Source organism: Marmota marmota, unplaced genomic scaffold (genome assembly GCF_001458135.2).
Source record: "Marmota marmota marmota unplaced genomic scaffold, marMar, whole genome shotgun sequence".
Classification (NCBI taxonomy): Eukaryota; Metazoa; Chordata; class Mammalia; order Rodentia; family Sciuridae; genus Marmota; species Marmota marmota.
The window spans coordinates 704,758-727,690 of record NW_026000272.1 but is presented as its reverse complement, the minus strand read 5'-3'; the positions used below and the strand labels follow the sequence as shown (position 1 = coordinate 727,690).

The following is a 22,933-nucleotide window of genomic DNA, read 5'->3' as shown; positions in this document are numbered from 1 at the left end:
GAATTAAGACTTGTCTTTCTTGCACCCATGATTTCCTTCCCTTTTGTTCATCTCCTTCAGTGTTTCTTCCCCTACTCCTCTATGTCTTTTCTTCTTTTTTCTCATATATTATATCCTCTTCATCAAGTTTTCCCATCCTTTTATGGCATCCTAATACTTAGTCTCTTTATTTTCCTCCATCTTCTCCATTATCTTCTCAGCTTTTCTACTCTTTTCTCTCCTTTCTCACATTCTCTCTTTCTCTATCCTCATATCTCTCTCTTCCTTCTCTCTATATATGATATGCATGTTATATGTCATATATATTCACACACATACATATGTAATATGTATTCATAATATATATAAAATCTGGAGAAAATGTACATAATTAGTCTTCCCTTCCCCTCTCCTTCTTTATCCAATTCATATCCATTTTTCTTCTTTTCTCTAGAATTTCTCCTCTACCATATGTCCATTTTTCCTCTACTCTCTCATTTCTTCCTCTCTCATTCAACTTTTAAGTATTCATCTTTTATCCTTTGTTCCTAAGCCATTTTCCTGTCTCCCAAATTCTTGTAGGAAAACATAAGTAAATAACAAATTTGAAGTAATGAGGGATATAATTCATATATTCACCAGCCATGCATTGAGTTTCATTGTGCAAAATAATAAATCCATAAATTTAAAATAGCCCTAGAAACTGCACTGAATGATTGCATTTATCTATTCAATAAAGGTTCACTCAGTTACACAAAATGAACACACATTAATATGGGAGGAAGCTTCAAAGAGTGACAAATGACAGCATAAGAGCTAGCAAAAGAATAAAAAGCACACACAAAAACCAAAATTTTTTTTTAGTATTGGAGCAAAAAATCTTATTGTATTGCAAGTGCTCTCAAAGATATTCTTTTGACAGTAAAATTCAATATCCAGTAACTCTAAGGACAATAATGAGTCATGAAATACATAAAATTGTGATGGCTCCTATGCATTGGGTGCTAAAAATGTATAAAACATATTTTATCTTTTATGAAGATTTCACTAAGCTACAATCTGAAGTGTTTGGAAACTTCATTTATATAAAATTCTTTGGCATCCCCAGGTAATGTGACATAAAATAAGTATAGCAGTATTTTTTATTTGTATATATAAAACATAATGTTTCAGAAAATATCTATCATCTCATCTGAGTCTCACAAGTCTGTTTCATAAGGGTATTTTTTCCCTAGTCAAACTTAGCATATTCTAATGATCAGTATGTTCATATATATATATGTAAGTTTGTGAAACTTAGTGTCTTTAAATATGAATGTGCCTGTATATTAGGTCACATGTGTCTTTGAGTATGCATACATTTATAAAATACACATATATCTCTGTTTCAGATTATTTATATGTGCAACTACCCATTTATATGTGTATACAGAGTATGTATGCATACAAGCAAATATGTTAAGAAGTGTGCATGTATATATACATATGTGTGTATTCATTTCTAATCTGTAAATTTGAAATAATTATGGATACCCTAAAATGTGCTGCTTACAACCCCAATCCTATCCACAATATATTCTAATTAGGAGCAATCATTCTCTCACCTCATTGTATAGAGAAGGGTTCCATTGTCTACCAGTCTGAGCAGCTTGTTCGGTGTGGTCATATTATGAGCCACTGATTTCTTGCCATTATGAAAGAAGGTGTCAGGAGTCCAGATCTTACTAGCCAGGAGATTGTTCAGTGGAAGGATCTTCATGGGTCCATCAAATTTCAGTCTCTCATCATGCCATGTCTGTCTAAAAAATACATCAATGGTGTACTCCTAGGGACAGAAAAGAGAGGAAATTTTTTTTTTCAGAAGAGTCTTGATGAGGACCAGCAGTGCCCTCAGCAAATATTAATTACATCTTCTGATGTAGAACAGCAGTCTACTAACAGTGGTTATTGAATGGTTACTGATAAGTCAGGTAAATGATTATGGCTGAAAAATAATGCCATAGGGATTGTGAGTATAGTGATACTATATCTGATGAGGCTTTTATTAGAAATAGCAGTACTAATACTATTTTACACATCATACAAGCTGACTACAAGACTTTTCTTATGAAAAGGCAAGCACTTTCTTGTCTTAATAGAAGAAATTCCTAACCTTGTCTTTACTCTAGAAAGATACCATATAAACATCTAAGGCCAATATAACAATAACCATAAAAACAAACTTTATACTTTAACACATATTTCATCAAAGCCTCAAAGTAACAATATGTCAGATGGGTTAAAACCTTATCTTCAATAGGCAATTAAATCTCATATATAAATAAAATAGAAATAAATGCACACATAGAAAAATGGGTAAGTGAACAGAAAATTAAATAAATGGATAAAAATTCTTATCAAAAATGAAAAATGTTCAAATTTCCTATTAACCAAAATATAAGTTAAAACAAGTATAAGTGTTCAAGGTTTTGGTAATAGTAGAAAAAATTGTTTGAGCACATCCTTCCATTGCTATCAATGATTAAATCTGAACAACAACTGTATATTACATGAAAGCAATGGGGAATGATTGAAAGCAGACAGACAAAAATGAGTATATACTTGGAAGATGGTAATAGCCATGGGTTCAAATTGTAAATTAGTAATTTTTTCTTTCCTGTAGGTAATACCCCAAGCCTAGCACTCCTCTGACATGTATGACAAATAGCCTTCCTAACTCAAGGTGGCAGGAAATCTGGAATATTAGGGATGAGAGTACTAGAAGCAAGAAAATCACTGAAATGATGGGCATCCAAATCTCAGTATATTCTCTGCTTCAAGTCCCAGCTGACCACCATACTACTTACAAATAGAGGCAACTATGGGACCCAGAAAAATCAGGCACAAATAATTGAGTAGTAGTCCACTAAATAAAAGAACTGTATTGGATGTTGCTTGTGAGTTTGCTGTTTTTTAGGCTGAAGAAATTCCTCAATCCATCACTATTCACGTTGCAGAAGTCTGAAAACTTATTATTTTTATGTATCAGAGGAAATGTTCAGGACTGAAGGATGTGCTAAAATGCTTGGAGAGTTTCTGTAAGCCAGAGAACCACTGAGAAGTAGAGTCTCAAAATCTGAATGCAAATTTTGCCCAAATTCTTGATTAACCACAAAACACAGGGGATTACTGCAGGAGGTCAGTTTGAAAAAAAAAAGCTACCAGAAATTTATTAAAATTCTTTAGTTTAAAACACCCTAATGACTTCTGATCATATCTTGATTATCTTACCTGACATATACTGGCCCTTGTCTTCCTCTTTGAGATATCCTTCACTCCTTCTCCACAAATTAACCAATTTGGCTTTTTATTCTACTAGCATACCAAGTATATCCTTGCTTAAGAATCTAAAAATCATATAATTTATTGTCTCAATAGGACTATTTTTGAGAACAAGAGGAGATTTTATAAATAACCAGGGCAATGGGTGTAAACTAGGACTCTGCCAAATGAGAAACTGGAATTAGACTCCCATATAAAGCAAAGATCCTGAAAGGTTCCAACCTCAGCAAAAGGGTGAACTAGATAAAATTAATTAGACAAAACCAACCCACAACACAAACACTCAAAATAGAAGGTTGAGGAGAGAGGGGGAAAGCCTTTTTTTTTTTATCAAATTTAGCAACTTCCAACCTCATCTTTTGTGGTATGATATTCAAATGTACACTATCTGCTTGATCTGAGGTTTTCAAACTGAGAAATTAACATAAAAATTGGTTTCAGGCTGGATATACTACAAGATTAACTTACAGAAGCAAACACAAAAACACTCTGGAGGGACATAACCACAAGTAACTGAAAATAAATTCACAGCCCACAATAACAAAACACCAAAGAAAATGATCATGAGCAAGAGTCAGACGATACAACATATAACAAAATTAGACTCCCTCCAAGTACTTCATATAACATAATTATCAAATAGAGATTATGAAAAAAGTACAATTAAAATTATAAAGGTTATGGGGAAAGGTAAGAAAGAAAAATCTGATTTTAAAAAGGTCTATTTGAAGCTGACCTTTTGTAAAAGAGAAATAGTCTTTGGAAATTAAAGCTTAATGAGTGTGTCATATAAAGTAGATTAGATATTACTGAAGAGAGACTAATGAACTGGAAGATACATATGAGGAAAAATTGCTCAGTTTATATTTCAGACAGATAAATGATAAAAATATGAAAGAGAGAAAAACCTCTTATTCTTTTATAGAGGACAAAAAGAAAAGGTTCAGCATATGTCTATTAAGATTCTAAATGTGAAATAGAGAAAATAGAAGAGGAACAATATTCAAAGTACTAATGGATGAGTTGTCTCATAATTGTTGAAATATATGGATCCTTAGCTTTGAAACCATGAGCTCAATAAATTAAAGCAGATCCAAGCCAAGCAAGCATATAGCAGATTTAAGAATATTAAAGTGGTGAACTTCAAAACAAAATATAAATGACGTCTAACCTACAAGATAATATAATTTTGATTGATAGAAGTTTTCTTAAAAGGAATAATAGAGGGGCTCAGGTTGTAGCTCAGGGGAAGAGTGCTTGCCTAGCATGTGTGAGGCACTGGGTTAAATTCTCAGCATTACATATAAATAAATAAAATAAAGGTCCCTCAACAAAAAATATTTTTAAAAAAGCAATAATAGAAGTCAAAAGACATCAAAAATACATCTTGAAATGCTAAAAGAAAAATAATGGTTAACTCAGAATGCTATAGTCAACTAGACTGTATTTTAAGAGCAAGATGAACAAGAAGCTAATTTTATTTTATTTTTTTAAAGAGAGAGAGAGAGAGAGAGAGAGAGAGAGAGAGAGAGAATTTTTTAATATTTATTTTTCAGTTTTTGGTGGACACAACATCTTTATTTGTATGTGGTGCTGAGGATCGAACCCAGCGCTCCGCGCATGCCAGGCGAGCACGTTACTGCTTGAGCCACATCCCCAGCCCGAAGCTAATTTTAGATAAACAAAACAAGACAGAGAATCTACTACTAACTGGTCCTCATTCTTACCTCAGATTTTCTCATGGCTGGGTCAATTACTGCCTTCAGGTTTAATTCAAAAGTCACATCAGAAAGGCATTCCTTGACCATTCTATCATAAATAGTAATTTCTGTTCCCCTTATCATGTGCTACATTTCTTCTTCATAGCACTCATGAAATATATTTTTATTTATTATGTCGTTCATGCCAACAGCCTGGAAGTCCCATAAAAGTAGGGCCTTTACTCTATTTGCTGCTATACCCTCAGCACCTAGAACTCTGACTGCTATAAAGTAGATTCTCTATACACACTTTTTGAATAAGTAAATTGTGGAATGAAGCCTTATGAAAAGAGCTACTAAAAGAATTTCTGAATGTCTCAAAACAGAAGACTGAGGAGAGAGGAGAAAGCCTTTTTATCCTTGAAAATCGAGCAAAAGGAATATGCCACAAGGAAAAGCAAGTATAAGTATTGATGATGTTTTGGGTAAACTAAACAAATACTGGCTATTTACAAATAGTAATAAAGGCTATTAAACTAAGGCAGAGCAAAACTAATTAAACCAAATGAAAGGATGGAGTAAGAACATGTAATTTAATACATTATTGAATTTGAGAGAAGAGTGAAAATATTCAGTACCATTAGACTTTAGGTCACATATGCATGTTATTATATAAGATAATCACTCAAGAATATAATATAAGTAGAATATAAAACACAAAACAACAGAGGAAACAAAGGGAAATGTAGAAAATGCTTCAATCTTATAGAAGCCAAGATAAGAAAAAAAAATCATAGAAAAATTGGGAGGAATAATACACAAAATCATATAATATAAATAAACTACTGTAAATAAAATGGAAATATTATAAACAATGTACTTACATTCTGTACAAACAAGACATAAAAATGGACAGATTGAAATCATACATTGGTTAATCTTAATTAAAATAGAGGTAGAACAGACTGTAGGACATTTTTGAGGGGATGAAATATAATGACATTAGCTGGAGTATTTCAAGTAGAAAATATAACAACTCTATCTTTGAATGCATTAATACCATGTAATCAAAATAAATAAGACAAAACTTGAATTACATGGACAAATCAACAAACCATAGATTCTGAACAAGTGAAAGATAAATGAGATCAAAAATTGAATAAAATCAAGAACCTTAACTGACCAAGCATGAGCCAAAGAACGCACATAGACTTACTGATTAAATACCCAGTAAAACACATAAAATTTTTGCCAAAAAAGAAAAATGGCAATGTGCTAAGCCATAAGGCCAATCTCAATAAATATGTCAGACCCTAGAGACTATTTTTATTCAATATGAGGCATGAAATTAGGAATTAATAACAAAATTTTCACAAGTTAAAATTGAAAGACATACTACAAAAATGTCAAGAAACAAGGGAGAGCAGGAACATCAAGTATTTTCTCCCTTTCTTTTTTTTTTTTTTTTTTTTTTGGAGGGGGGTGCTGGGGATTGAACCAAGGGCCTTATGCATGCAAGGCAAGGACTCTACCAACTGAGCTATATCCCCAGTCCCTACCAAGTATTTTCAAGAACAGTAAAAAGGATGATCCAGATAAGAGCAAAAATTAATGAACCAGAAAAAAAAGAAATAATACAGATGATGAAAAAAGGTAAAAACAAGATACTTTGAAAACACTAACAATACTTTTAAAAACCTTCTGACAAATTTATCAAGAAAAACGGACAAGGGAGGAATAGTAATGGAAAGGGTGGTGATATATAATAGTAAAATTAGAAAAAATAGTTAATGATTTTTTTGTACCAGGTGATGAGCACAAGAGTTTCTATAACTACCTTATCTACTTTGGTCCCTCAAATCCAAGATGGACTGGTTCCATGAACCCCTGAAGATACCAAAATTTGAGGATGTCAAATCCCTTATAGTGTTTGCATATAACATACATACAACTTACTCTATGCTTTAAATCATCTCCAGATTATGTATAATGCCTAATACAATGTAAATGCTATACCAATTGTTATACTGCATTGTTTAGGGAATAATAAAAAGAAAAAAACTGTATGTGTTTAGTGAAGGTGCAAAAATTTTTAAAATATTTTCACACTCAGCATTTGGCTGAATTTGGGAATACAGTCCATGGATACATAGAGCCAGTTGTGTGTGTAAAGGCTTACTGATAGCCTGTGGAAAATAGATTGTAGGGAAATAAGAGTAGAACTGATAAGCATCACACATTGTATATTGTATACATATACTGAATTATCACATTGTACCCCGTAGTAAAATTAAAATAATAACTAAAATAGAGTAGAGATGGGAAAATCAGTTAGGGACTTTTTCCAGCTGGACATGCCAGAAGAGATGGTAGCTTGGATCAGAGAAGTAGCAGTGTAGGTAGTGATAAGTGCTTAAATTTGGGAACATCTATAAACAAATATAGAGGTTATGAATACAATAACAGTAAAACCAAATAAGAGATATATAAAAAATAAAATAACATTAGTAAGTTAGATTTTTCCTAGGAATGTAAAGTTGCCCTGATATGAGGAAATCTACTAATATAATTAACCACATTGACGGTTTAGAGGGGGAAATAATGCAATATCTTAATAGGGGCCAAAATAGGAATTGGAAAATTTCAAATACACTCATAAGTGAACACACATACAGATACACTTCTTAGAAAACTAGGAATGCAAAATATAGTAGATATGTCATATTCATTACTGTTTACTGTTGTCATTTAGCCTTTCTAAGAAATCTTGTAAATTTTCCAATATTATTTTAATCATATATTATTCCCATCTTTTCAAATTGTCAAAACCCAAATATCTAACATTTCTTGAAGCTACAATCAGTCTACAAACCTAGGTACCAAAAATTGTTCAATCAGTCTCTCTCTCTCTCTCTCTCTCTCTCTCTCTCTCTCACACACACACACACACACACACACACACACACACACACCTCTCACAGGAAACTTCAATTCAAAAGTGTGTTGAGTTTCCAGCTCTGTGGAGAGGAAAGGCATCTCTTCATTAGTAACACTGCCACTAAACGCACACACAACCCAAAATGCTTAACCTCAAAGGTAACCAGGAAAATGCAAATATATCAATTAGATATCACTTCATACATATCAAAATGTCAAAAATAAATGGCAACAATATGCAATGTTAGCAAAGTGTAGACAAATGAAGCTCTAATACACTGCTAGTGGGATTATAAATTGATATAACCCATTACAAAAATATCTGTCCATATCTGAAAAAATGTTAAATTATGCAAACTTTATGAATCAAAAAAATTTTATCTGTAAATACACACTCTACAAAAATTCAAATATTATCACTTGAAGATATACATAAGAATGTTTGTTGAATCATTGTTTCTAAAGTAGCAAAAAACTGTAAACACCTTAAGTGCACATTAACAGGAAAATGGATGCGTTATAAAAAATATAATGTAATAATTTTTAATAGTTAAAATAAATAAGTTACATTAAGCTTATCAAAAATAATAGTTTTTAATACAGGGTTGAATAATAAGTTGTAAAATGATTCATGGGGTGTAATGCATTTTACACAAAAGGTTAAAAACTCTAAAATCAGTAATTAGTCTGAAGCACATATATAACATCAAAAAGAAAAATGCAAATTCATGATCATAATTATCTTTGAGGAGGGAAAGAGAAAGGAGAATGGAATCAAGGTAAGATTCACAGGGATGCCACCTGTTTCTTTAAAGGTTATTTTAAAAAAAAAAAAAAGAAATGTGGTACATTTTTAAAGAATATGCACTCTAATCTATTTAATCTTTTTAAAAGTTGGTTGATAGGTACGTATTTTTTATATTTTATTCTCTAAAGAGTAAAAAATACTGGGGAAAATCACATCATGATTATTTACTCCATAAGCAATCTGTGACCTTTGGCCAAAAGCAATCAGATTTTGACCTAACCATTCTAAAAATGCAATCAATTCCTTCCTTGCAAATTGAGCCCTTGTATACTCTCCAAGGTTGATTGCCTCCAAATCGACAAATGGATTCTGTTGTTTTGTGAGGCATTTAAATCAAATCTTCCAGATAATAAGCCTAAGTCTGCCTCTTGGGAAAGGCACTTAATACATTTCCTATACAAGGCACTGATGACACTTAGCTTGTGAGGAACCATTTCTATCTTGATGTTGGAACTTGAATGACTTCCAGTCTCCAACAATATTCTATATATCAAAGAAAGTCTCAGAAAAAGTTTGAGAGGCTCATTCATTTTTAGCAGAGTGTGAGGACCAAGGTACTTAACATTAGACCAAAGTGCATTAACATTAGCATTACAGTGAAGGCTTTGTTGTTTTCTTATTTTGCAGAACTCTCTTATTTTGATCTTCCCTTTCCCCTCAGCTAATTTGTCTTGTTTCCATGATTATCTATTTTGAGGAGTCATGAATCCACATCACTCTTTCAGGTGTATGTAGCCCTTGAAATAGTCATATTGGTGTTACGTGTTCTCTATCTACATTACATAAAAGTATCCCAGAGATCCCATAAAAGTATTCCAGAGATTACAGGTCTCCTAAGAAGAAAAGCAGCAGCTATGGATCCCTTCCTCTACAGAATCTGGAAATACAGTATGCTATGAAATAAGAGAAAATTGACAGCCCAAGAGGTTTTCGAAATAGACCAATCCATTCTTGGCCTCAGACTGCCATTAAAGGAGACTTGAAAAGAATATAGCCACTCATTTTGCGTTAGGGAGTAAAACAAGTACACTAATTGTCATTCAACCACCATCAGGAGAGAGATCTGTGTGCTACTTTTTTTTTTTGTAATATACACAATTTTCTCTTGTACAGTGTTAGGCTATTTTGATAACTTCACATGATTTCCATATATAGTTGCCAGACCAGAATGTATGTTACCTGAATGTGTTTTCAAGAATTATGACTATAATGTCTTTTATGGGTTCTCATTTCCCAAGTTTCCATTTCATTTTTCTCATTAAGCTAGATGGTTAGTTCTTATATTGTCTTATCTCCTTATATCAATAGTTGGTTGTCCATTATATACCCTAGGAATTTTCTCTGTTGATAAGTTATAGCTAGCAGTTTTTATCTTAGTAGGATCTAAATAGTTAAATATCCTTGAGGAGAAGGTAAGTTTAAACTACCTAGAATTGGCATTTTAAATTTCCTACTTTTTCTCTCCCTGAGTCTCCTAACATGATTCCTCTTTGTCCTCTATATTTTTCACTAGTTTTATTGGTATCTGTTGAATATATAACCCAGGATCCTGGGTCCCTGTACCTCCTGTTTGTCCAAGGATCAGGAGAAAATGTGGAACAGTGCCTGGGACTCAGAATATTGACAGCTAGGATGGAAGCTAAGAAAGAAGCTGGTTTGGATCAGAAGAGCACACATTTTATTTTGTCATCTGTTGTTTCTACCTTTCATTCCAATCATTGGCTATGAGCACAAAATACTATTCCTCAGTCTGTTTCCCACTCTTCACATTCTAATTCAAAGGATCTTGGGAGACCATGAAAAATATCTCCACTTGCCAAGAGCCAGACTTCACTGCTAAGGGTGGACAAACCCAATTTGAGAGAGAAGTGTCAATGAAGGTGCATTTGCACTAAACTCTTTGTAGCCTTGGGGTCATATCTCTGTTCTCTCGCTCTCCTGGGAGGTCATGGACACAGAATTGATATTACTACTGAGGATCTATGTCTTGCTTCAGTGTCTAACTCCATTGTTTGCAAATGGTTAACACAACCTTTACATTCATGATGCCTATCAAATTCTGATTTCAACCAGGTTCAAAATCATCTTTGAGTTAGGCAGTTATGGTATTAAGATGAACAAAATAGACATGGTCCATAATTTTAAGGTGCTTTCTGTCAAATTAAGAAGCTGTACCTGTGGGAAGGAAGCCAGTGTTCGGTCAATGAATGCTATGGGTGCAAAAGATTATGGTTGGTGATGAATCAGTGCTGAAACTGGCACTATAAGTTTCCTTCTTTGTGAACAAAATACTACTTCTATTTCTTTAGGAAAATATTTTGGACCAAAACTCTCTGTTTGACTAGAAACAAATCAAGAACCTAGCCAGCCCTAAGAGGGAAAGAACCATCCTCTTACTTTGGCTTAATCGCGATGAAGAAAAACAAAGAAGTGAAACATAAAACTCCAAAAGAGAGAGAAAATCTGGATTATTAGAAATGTCTCCAGGGCCTATCACATCCATGGGTGGAAGAGGAGGAGGGAGAAGAACTTCAGATGTGCTTCACTGGTATCACTAGATTTAGATGCCTATTTTCATGTGTATGCTTACAGAATGTCTTAGAGTGTGTTGGTGGTGTTTATTCTGTATGTATTTGTGGTATACATTTTATAATTTTTTTAGTTGTCAATTAACCTTTATTTTATTTATTTTTATGTGTACTGAGGATGAAACCCAGTACCTCACACATACTAGGCAAGTGCTCTGCCACTGAACCACAACCCCAGCCTGTGGTATATATTTGTCTGAATGTATTTGCGGATGTTGGCACATGAGTGAGAATAAGAGTATTTGTATGAATGTGTGTGTTTTAAAAGAGGAGTTTTTGGTAATGTTTAATAAAAATCCTAATTCATAATCAATTCGCAGCAGTTAAAAAAAGGGGAGCATATCCATGGTGAATCAGTTGTTCCTGATGGCCTATGAACTCTCTGAATATTGGTTTCCCTAATGTCCTTTTTAAAAAATATTTTTTGGTTGTAGATGGACATAATATCTTTATTTATTTAATTTTATGTGGTTCTGAGGATTGAACCCAGTGCCTCATACATGAAAGGCAAGTGTTTTATCACTGAGCTACAGCCCCAGCCCACTAGCATCCTTTAATGTAGAGTTGAGTTCCTAAAGAGTACTTCTTGAATGGCCAACTGGCTACAACTTTAATGCATTCCTGAGTCTGAAGCTAGATAACAGGTTGAGAGGGGGCAATCTAGACATATGGGCCTCCTTGCTTTCCCTAAGAGATAATCATCTTTTTGAATCCTCATTCATTGATCACACCATTTACTGAGCTCTCCTTAAGTGTCAAGTGATATAAGTGCCTGGGAAACCATGAAGACTCAGCATTTGCTGTCAAGGAGTTCACAGGGAGTCTACTTTACCCTTAACCACTCACATACTGTATTAGCTTTTCATCCCCATAACCAAAATACTTGATAAGAGTAACTTTGAGAAAGAAAAGTTTACTTTGGCTCATGATTTCAGAGATTAATTCCATGGTTGGCCAACTCCATTGCTTTGGGGACTGAAGTGAGGTAGAACATCATGGTGAAAATGATGTGGTAGAGTAAAACTGCTCAGATCATGCTCAGATCATGGCAACCAGGGTCGATGCAGTGGAAAAACAAGACAGACAATAGAGAGAGACAGAGAAAAAGAGAGGAGGGGACAAAACATAATCGCCAAGGGCGTCCTCCCTCAATGATCTACTTCCTTAAGGCATGCCCCATTTGTCTACAGTTATCACTCTGCAGTTCATTCAAATTATTAATTCATCAAAGGGATTAACTCACTGATAATAATTGCCTAGAACTCTGAGCCTTGCTGTATTGGGAACCATGTTTCCAAAGCATGAGCTTTTCAGGAGACATTCCAGATCAGAAATATATACATATTAATAGCTTCCCTTCCTGAGAACTAATCTTCTTTTCTGACTCCTAGACTTCACTCCTAATGGATGAGCCATGTATTTATCAGTATGTCTAAATTTGCTTTCAGCCGCATTTTCCTCCTTGCAGTCCATTCTATATAGACCACTACATAAGTCATTCTAAAACAATATTATTATATTTTCACAATCCTACTCAAATCTCTTTAGTGGCTCTGCATTACCTACAGGAAAAACTCTACCACTTCCCTATTCAAATGCTTGTATTTACTCATTAGGTCAAAAGAAGCCCTCTCCCCTCTTAATGCATTGTATGTATGTATATATATATATATATATATATATATATAGAGAGAGAGAGAGAGAGAGAGAGAGAGAGAGAGAGAGAACATACTTTCCCAGATATTAATTTTTTTATTCTCAAAACATTTAGCATCTAATAACTGCCAGGCATACAGAGGAGATAATTGCTTCTTTGTTTATATGATGATTTGATCAAATATCTGATATCAGTAGGTACTGATGTGTGGCCTATTAGTATGAAATGTCTCACCTTGATGCCTCACAATATTCTTTGCTTTTGCAGCAAGAGAGAATGATGGGAGAAGAAGCACTTTTCTTGCAGATGGCTCATGATCATCTCCTTGCTAACTCTGCTATGTCCTGCCATATTCTTTAAGTCTATCCCAAAGGTGTCATCCTGCCTACATATATAGAAGGATCAGTATCCAGTAGTGGTTTAGACTCTTTCTCCAAACTCCTTGAATCACTCCAGTCAATTCATGACCTCAGTGAATTAAACTCAGTTGCAAAGAACAGACTTCTTGGATGACACTGTTGGCTGCTTATGCAAGGATCCCTACCAAAATGCTCTCCTCACATTATCTATTTGTAGCAGTATATGTATGGTGTTGGTAAAGTATAAAGGGAAAGGGTGGAGAAAATTTGATTGCAGATAGGGAGCCACGCCAAGTTTTTAAGGGTATTTTGTGGAAGAAGACAAGGATTCGCCTGCTGTGGGTCTGTACTTTTATTTATGAATGGTTAAGGATAGCAGGGGAAAGATGGATTTGGCTAAACCTAGACTAGTGAGGGTACAAAATTCATGTGAAACAAGATTTCTCCTCAGAACACAGCTACAAGGCCCTACTGTGAGAAAATACCAATTTGTTTTCTTAAACCTATTGCGTCATTTTTCATTTTTATTTTCCCAGGAAGTAAACTTACCATGTCGGTGTCAGACACAGGGCCAAAACTGGTCACATAGATGTCAGTCTTCACTTCAGTCACGGCATCTGAGCAAAATAAAGTAAAAAAAAGCAGAATATCATGAAAGAGTGTTGCCTTAGATCAGAGAGAATACTTGCTATTTCTGAGAAAAGATGTTTCACACACTCATAGGAAAAACCCCTCAAGAACTTCTCACCTGTCCTGTACTTCACAGAGAACATGCTAGATACAGGCATAAAGTAGGTTTCTATTTTAGTCAGTTGTTTTTCTTGCCTTGAAAAAAAAATACCTGACAAGAATAATTTTAAGGAGGAAAAGTTTATTTGGGGGCTTGCAGTTTCTGAGTTCTCAGACCATTGATGGCTGATTCCATTCCTCAGAGGCCAAGGGGGAAACCTCATATCTAAACCATAACAGCTCATCCCTGGCCACCTAAAATTCAAGGCCATTTCATAATGCAAAACACATTCAGTCCATTCCTAGAGTCCCCATAGTCTTAACAGTTTTAGAACTGTCCTAAAGTCCAAGTCCAAAGTAGCCTGTGATACTCAAAGCAATCTCTCATTGTGCACTCCTGTAAAAATCAAAAGATTCTGCAATCTGTATATGGGGTAAAAATGGGAGTTCATAACCCACTTGAATCAAAGTGTGAAATATGATATATCAAGAACTATGTAATGTTTTGAACAACCAACAATAAAAAATTTTAAAAAAAGCAAATTGCAAATATCCAATATATAAAGGCATAGAGTAAACATTTCCATTACAAAATGAAAAAATAGGGGCATAGAAAGTTGGGATAGGACCAAAGTAAGACTGAAATACATCTGGGCAAACAAGTCCTCTAGTCCCATGTGTGCTATTTGGAGCACAGGAGATAATGATGTACTCTCCAAAAGGCTTGTGTAGCTCTGCCCCTGTGACCTTGTTGGTTGCAACCTACCTGGCCTCTTTGTTGGCTTGTTTCTGCTTGATTCCTGCAGTTTTCCTCAGCAGACTTCCCACATTACTGTCATTTCATAATCTCAGGGGTCTCCAGCAGCTTTGGCTTCTTTCTCTCATCTCCATGCAATGCCCTCTCAGGGGCAGCCCATAGGCAATCCTCCCCATTGCACTTTGCCTGGCCTCCCAGGCCTCCCTTTGAAATCTTGGTGGAAGCCTCCATGACCCCCTAACTCCAGCATCCTATAATCCTGCAGAACCAGCACCTCATGGTTGATGCCAGGGTCTTTTGCTGTGTTGAGCAGTAGCCAAGCCTCCAGAAACTACAGCAGCAGTCTCTGAATGCCTTGGTGGATGCACTTGGTGAAACAAATTCTTACCCCTACCCATGCAAGTGGGTACCCCACTGGGCTCAAAGAAATTTTTACTTTTATACCCTTGAACCTGAGATAGATGTGGCTTGCCCATTTCCTAGATTTCCTCAAGCCATTTTGTCCTATTGTTTCTGGATAAAGTTTTTACCATTTCTTTAGTGACTGTAATGTCTTTAACATTCATTACATCTTCATTAGCCCCAGTTTTATTCACAGTTTTCTGGCCAAAATGCAAGATTTTCAAATCTTTCTGCTCCTGATTATCACAATAAACTTGGCTGAAATTTGCCAGTAATATCCACACCGTTGCCTGAATATTATGCCGCCTAGAAATTTCTTCTGCCAGATTAATAGTCCATCATCTTTAAATTCAGTCTCACACACTAGCATAGCAATATGTAAAACAGTGGATGTGTAACCGATGTGATGCTGCAATCTGTATACGGGGTAAAAATGGGAGTTCATAACCCACTTGAATCAAAGTGTGAAATATGATATGTCAAGAACTATGTAATGTTTTGAACAGCCAACAATAAAAATTAAAGGAAAATAAATAAATAAATAAATGAATAAATAAATAAATTCAGTCTCACAGAAATCTCAGGACTTGGGCAAAATATAGACAACTTTTCAGCTGGAACATAACATGAATAGCCTACAGTCTAGTCTTCTGAGCTCTCACCAGAATTCCCTCTTCAAGTCCACTTATAACAATCTGAAACTTTTCCAGCTTGCATTGCTAAACTTTCTAAAATTCCTCCCACAAATTCCAAAAATCCCCCAAACCTTGTTCAGGTTAGTACAGCAACAACCCCACTTCTCAGTATTAATTTCTTCTGTTTTAGTCAGATTTTATGCTACTATGATCAAAAGATCTGACACGAACAATTTTAAGGAGCAAAAATTTATTTGGGGGCTCATGGTTTCAGAGCTCTTAATCTATAGAGAGCTGACTCCATTTCCAGTGCCCATGGCAAGGCAGTATGGTGGAGGAAAGCATCTAGGGACATGGAACTAGAAAGCAGAGAGAGAGAATTCATCAACAGAGATAAAATATATACCCCAAGGGAATGGCCCCCAAGAGCTACCTCCTCCAGTCACACCCTACCTGCCTTGAGTTACCACATATTTAATTTCTATCAGAGGATTAATTCTCCCATTGGGTTTAGACTCTTATAACCCAAATCATTTCACCTCTAAACCTTCTTGCATTATCTTACACATGAGCTTTTTGGGGGACATCTCATAGTTAAACCATAACAGTATCTTTTTAGGTAGCACTGCAAATTACACCAGATTCCCAAAGCAACATAATTTAGAGAGGGCACTTAGAGATCCCTAGTATTCACTCATGTTGGGTTCTCTCACTAGGTTTACCATTACCTGTGTTAGGTTACAAATGTTGCAAAATCCAGCTCTCTCCCACTTCTAGGAACCTAAGTAGATTGTACTACCACTCCCTTGCTCACATAAAGTATAAAGGAGCAATGTGGCTGGTTCAAGTTGTGGGAAGAAGTATTGTGTCCCTTTCTTTCTGGAAAATTTAAGGTCTAATGCAAGGTCCTCTATGCAGAAGAGATCATGGAAACAAACACATTTGATGTGGTGCTACCATAAGATCAAAAGAGTCTGGAGTGACGAGCTATGAAGGACAACTGCCTTGGTGAGTAGTCTGGGTCCGCAAGCGACTTTACATGAATGAGAAATACATTTTTGCTGAGTGACTGAGGTCTGGAGATAATTGATATCACGTGATACATTCTCTTTACATTTATTTTTTTCTTTATTATACTATCCTAATCGAAGAGCTTCTGAAGGGCAGCATCCCTGTTTTATCTCTATACCCTCAACATACAGAATAGTGGTTTGTTACTCAGAGGGTGTCCACTAAACACTTTTTTGTATTAATGGATGAATTCCATCGAATATTTGTCATGTGGCAAAATAATACTGTCTTAGTCCATTTTTGCTGGCATAACAAAATTCCTTAGACTGGATAATTTTTAAATAACAGAAATTTATAGCTCACAGTTTTCAAGGCTGGGAAATCCAAAATCAAGACCCCAACAAAACTGAGAGCCCATTCCTCATATACGGTATCTTCTGTATCATCACATACTGGAAGGGGCTAGGAAGTATTCTTAAGCCATTTTTATAAAAGCACTAATCCCATTCATGGACTAATCAGAACTGCAAGGCCCCACCTCCTAATACTATCACAGTGAGGATTAAGTTTCAACATAGGAATATTGGAAAGACACAAACATTCAAATCATAATGGATACCCAGAAAATGAAGCTATCCCCCTTCTAAGTTTCTTGTTTTCTGCTTCCATAAGCCCTGTTTATCTCACTGCAGCTCATTTGGCCCACTCATGCCAGCGTGTCTCAGAGCACAAGGCAAAGCAGCCTACTCCAGACGTAAAGCCCATATCAGTAAGTCATCAAAGTCCCACTCTAGGTGAGCATGCCTGACCCTAGTGGAGATATCATCAATAAAGCCTACACAAGATTTTATATATGTGTATAATGAATTGGTTACTGAAGCCTAGGGTACTATTTCTTTTCTTTCACAGAGAGGTAAGGCATTTACCTCCTCCATATGTACCATATTCTCTGCACTCAGGCAGTCCTGGATTCTCCCTGAATATACTTCATATCTTGTTGATTTCTCACATTCCAGAACTATCCCTGAAGAACTGATGGGTTCAATATACTCAAGGCCAATGCACTCATCCAAAAACATTCCATTTTCAGAAGAGACTATAAGTATCATTTAGTAATAATCAACACTATAATCAATTCACCAAAAGACACAATTTGCTCCTAAGCTTAATCAGCAAATACCATGTCTCTAAAACTAGAGTTGTGTTTTAAATAGTTGGGCTCTTGTCTAGGGTACAGGCTGCCTCAGAGCTATTTCTGTACTTGAAGGAGCAGAGTCTATGCCTCAGAACTCATAATACGACTCCTAAAGGTATGTTTCCTCACACATAATACCAGGCTCATTTGCTGGTGGAGCAAATCCATTACACCTACTATTTGGCATAATGACTCCAATTGCCCTACTCCCAAGTACATAAAACACAATTAATTAATCAATGGAAGAGATCATAATCACATTAGAATCCTACATAATAGGCAGGACATTCCAGACACACAACGACTTTCTACACCAATGGAATTGTACAATTTTAAAAGAGTTATATACATTTTCAACAGAGGACTCAGCTTACAGGGGAAAAATGAGAAGAGAGTTGATGACAAGATATTACAAAATTCAAGGATATTATAGGACTGGAGAGATCTTGTGTAAAGTTGCCCAGCTTTAAAGTGACAAAAAAAAAGATCTCCTGTCAAAATTCCCTTCTCTTCCTTCTACTTCTCAGGCCAAGTCAGCACTTAATGACACTAGTGGAACAGTCAAGTGGCAAGAGGCTGTACTAATTCTGAGGGTACAAAAGGAACCAGCCATAAAAAAGAGCCCTGGGGTAGTCAGAAATACTTGTGTTCTGGATCTCTTTTCCTGACTTGGTATAAGCTTTACAAAAGAATGTGTTTCTTTGGTTACTCTTTAGCTGCAGAAAAGGGGATTTTGGAAGTTCACTCTGGTAATCAGTCCGTTATAATGGATACCAAACCCCTTCTTTAATTTCAAGAAAAAATCTGGCAGGTAAGAGAATTAGGGGAAGTGAAATAAAAAGTGGGGGAGAGGAAAGGCTGGAAGGAAAGGTAAAGGACAGAGGTAATTAAAAAGGATTTGAGGTAAAAGATGGAAATACAGGATGAATGGGAAAAAATGTGAAGAGAGGGAAAGAAAGGAATAGATAAGAGGAAATAAAACTAGTGATATAGAAACCTAGCAAGAGACAATGGGTAAATGAGAGAATAATGCTAAGAGATAAAAAGAGACATAATGTTTTTTTTCACCAGAGGAGACCCAAATCCCTCAAACATAAAGGTGTGGAAAAGTGATTCTACTCATATCCTGGAAGTCCAAATGAAAGAGTGTTTTGAATTTATATTAACAACCTTAGGTATCTGACCTTCCATTCCAAGCCCGGGCAAACACTGGGATATCTGACATCTCTCCATTGTTCTACACAGGGACCACCATGCCCCAATAGCTAATCTAATTCTCTGCCTAAGAAATCTAGAATCTTAAAGTAAGGTACTTGAGAAAACACACAGAAGTTCCCTACAAAAGAATGATAGAGCGCTTAAAAGCATGATTAACTGGGTTTGAATTTAGGCTCTGCCACTGTTCTCTGTGTGCCTTTTGTCACTTAACTCTTCTATACTTGTTTCTTCATCTGGAAAATTGGAATAATGATAGCACCTACCTCAGAATTGCTCTGAGGATATTCAGTTTTCAGTGTATGCTAGCTATCACTTCTAGTTAATGTTATTCCAGAGGCTAGACCACATGAGTTACCTGATTATACCAGGTGGGCAGAATTCACACAGAAGTTTAAGGTGTTGGGCCCCAGACAGAGAAGACAGAATCCACTTAGCACTCCAGTTCCTCTGTGTGAAGGAATAATTAAAAATTTGTGATTTCATTTAATTGGACACAAAGACCAGTGAATTAGACTAAAACTGATGAGGGTCACAATTCAGAGTCTAGTCCCTATTTGCAACCTTATCAATAAAGATAAATGTGAAATAGTAATTAGTGGAAAATAAGCAGGGCTTATTTTTTCATCATTGCTTACATATGCTCCTTCACTCTTTATTCATTGATTTTATGGACTTAATATCCTTCCAATGTTTCCCTCTGAAAGAAAACATGAATTATCTTTTCTTTTTGCAAATTTACTGTGATATTATAAGTGCTTCAATGGTACCAAATTAACCCAAACATATATGAAATATATACACATACATATGGCCACACACTTCCTTAACACTTATTAGGACTATCATTGTTGGAAAACACATGAAGCAGCCTTACATTCTTTCTACTTGCTGATCCAAAAGAGTAAATATCACAGAATCACCAAATGACCACTTTATTTATGTTTAATATATTCTGCATGATAAACTGAATTTTCTAGTTTAACCTCAAATATACATTAATCTTAGCATTGCCCTTTGAACCCACAACAACAAAGTGTCCTCCATTTTATTCTGAGACAGGGCCTTGTTAAAATGCTGAGGCTGGCCTCAAAATTGCAGTGCTCCGCTCCTGACTTAGCCTCCTGAGTTTCTGGGATTACAGGTATCTACCACCATGCCTAGCTGAGATTTAAAGACCTTGCAAGATTTTAAAGAGTGACCATTACACCCCTAAATATGCTCTTGTTCATTTCCAGACTTGTCCCAACTTCCTTAGACTGTGTTTTCTCTTTTGATATGGATTTAAGCACCCTCCCTAATCTCCGTTCACTTTCTTCTGGCTAAGGTCGGTTTGTTATTGACCCTCTAAAATATGTTTTTGGTAAAGTTTGTCACAATTTCATTAGATACATGATTATGAGACGAATAATAAGGAAAAAAGTCAACCACACCTCTTTATCTCAACTACAGGCCATGAAACACACTTCAAATTCCTCACAATGCCATTTTTCCTAAGAATAATGAGACTTTCAAGATTGGGAATCCAGCCAAGAGAACAACTAGGCAACTTTTCTGTTTTCTCACTTCCACATCACTAGGAATTTGGGAAAATAAGTGTTCATCATTGCATATACATGTTTGAAGTGACTGGATTCCTGGAAATGAACTCCCATAGGACTAGTTATCTGGGTTTGCTAGCTACATGGACCTAAGGAATGGACTACAATGACTTATACACAAGCTCTCATAGAAATGACAATTGTGTGTTCTGTTCTCAAGCTAATGGCATTTCCATCTGTCATTTATAAAGCTTGAGGTGTTGTGATTTGCTAAGTACTCATTGATAATCCCAATAGTATTAATCACAGAAAAATTCCCTGGAAAAATCAAAAGCAGGTAGTTTAGGGAAGCAGAAATTACAATAGTGTACCAGAAATCTTGAATTCTATTATAAACTCAGCTACTAACTTACAGCCTGTATTATAGGCTGTTTGGGCAAACTTCACAGCTTTTGTAATTTGGTAGGCTTAGAGATCTATCATTGTCTTGTCTATGACACATCATTTAGTATGTAGTACCCAGAAAATGCAGCAAAAGTATCTAGTCGCTGGAAAGTACAGCAAAATTCTAATAGCCAGCTGCTTTCCTTTTGAGGACATGAAGCTAGAATTTTTACTCTGTCTCTTTTTGTGTGTCTCTGTGTCTCTTTCTGTATCTCTCTGTCTCAGTTTCCATTTCTCTTTGTGTGTGTGTGTGTGTGTGTGTGTGTGTGTGTGGTTCTGGGGCTTGAAACCAGGGNAAGAGACAGCATATATATATACATACATATATATATAAAATGATTTAGATGTGAGATGTTCCCCAATACGGGCCAGAGGGTTTAGAAATAAAATTATTGTGTAGTGAGAGTCTTAACCCAATCAGTGTATTAATTACCTGATGAGATTAACTGAGTGGTAATTGGAAGCAGGTGGGGTGTGGCTGGAGAAAGTGTGCATTGAAGGCATGGCTATGGGGTACATATTTGTATCTGTGGAGTCTCAATTTGCTTCCTGATCATCATGTGAGCTGCTTCTACCAGACTTTTTCACCATGATGTTCTGCATCACCTGGAGACCCAGTGAATGGAGCCTGCTGTCTATGGACTGAGACCTCTGAACTTTGTTCCCCCAAATAAACTTTTCCTCTTCTAAAATTGTTCTTGTCAGGTCTTTTAGTCATAGCAACAAAAAGCTGACTAAAACTATATATAGAAAGAGTAGAATAATACCAGAGTGGAAAAGTTCAAGTGGTGGTGATTGTGGTCCCTTAAATCTTGTGCAATTTCTTCCTGGTGTTGTGTTATAAGCATACATTGCACATCTTGCATAAAGTTGAAACAGCCTACAATCCAAATATAGCTAGTGGACAGTAGAGAACCTTTCAGACCATTCCACTTTATTCACAGGTCCCCAAAAATATTGGTTCTTGGGTCATTAACTGCAGCATTCCTTATTCTTTATCACTGTCCTATTCCTCAATCTGACACTTAATGCTTATATTGTGAAGCACCAACATATATTTCAATTGTTGATTCAACTGGTCTCACTTGTCTTTTACACATTCTAGATTTTTGCCTCCCCAATCTTTCTCTTAGCTTTTCCCTTATACCTATTATTTGCCATTTAACCTAACAGATACACAGAGTGTAGTAAATAAATTAATGAATTTGACTTTGGAAGATCTTTGTACAAGCTATAGAAGTGCTGCTGACAAGATCTCTGACCCTTATTAAGATATTTGCCTTCCTGATTATCAGCTTACTTATCTAGAATATGACGAGTTTCAGCACAGGTATCAATAAAGCCCAATGAAAAAATATGAATTCATGGTTCACTAGTTTCTAAGACTAAAGTATATCAGAAGCACCAAACAAAAAATAGATAGGATCAAAGGCAGAAACAATAAATAAATACTAATATAGTAATGAAATAGGCAGAAAAAAATAACTGCACAATGTCTTCTCCACTCTAAAAGCATATCTAGAGCCAAGAGCCAGGGGAGATGTGCAGTAAATCTTTAAAACAGTGAAAACATTCCAAAATGTTACAGGTATGCACTTTCATTTTTGCACGGCCTGCACATTCTTAACCTAATATATAACTAACATATGAATGTG

At 35.6% G+C, this 22,933-nt stretch overlaps 1 protein-coding gene across 4 annotated transcripts in view; it reads right to left on the bottom strand.

The window, feature by feature from the left end:
• Positions 1 to 22,933, bottom strand: part of Gabra3 (gamma-aminobutyric acid type A receptor subunit alpha3) — a 228,146-nt gene that overhangs the window by 55,456 nt on the left and 149,757 nt on the right. For all 4 annotated transcript variants that reach the window (XM_048796957.1, XM_015498004.2, XM_048796958.1 and 1 more), the window contains 2 exons: positions 13,899 to 13,966; positions 1,584 to 1,804 (listed from right to left, as the gene is read on the bottom strand). In XM_048796957.1, coding sequence (XP_048652914.1) covers positions 1,584 to 1,804; positions 13,899 to 13,966 — 289 coding nt within the window. The remainder of the gene's footprint in view (positions 1 to 1,583; positions 1,805 to 13,898; positions 13,967 to 22,933) is intronic.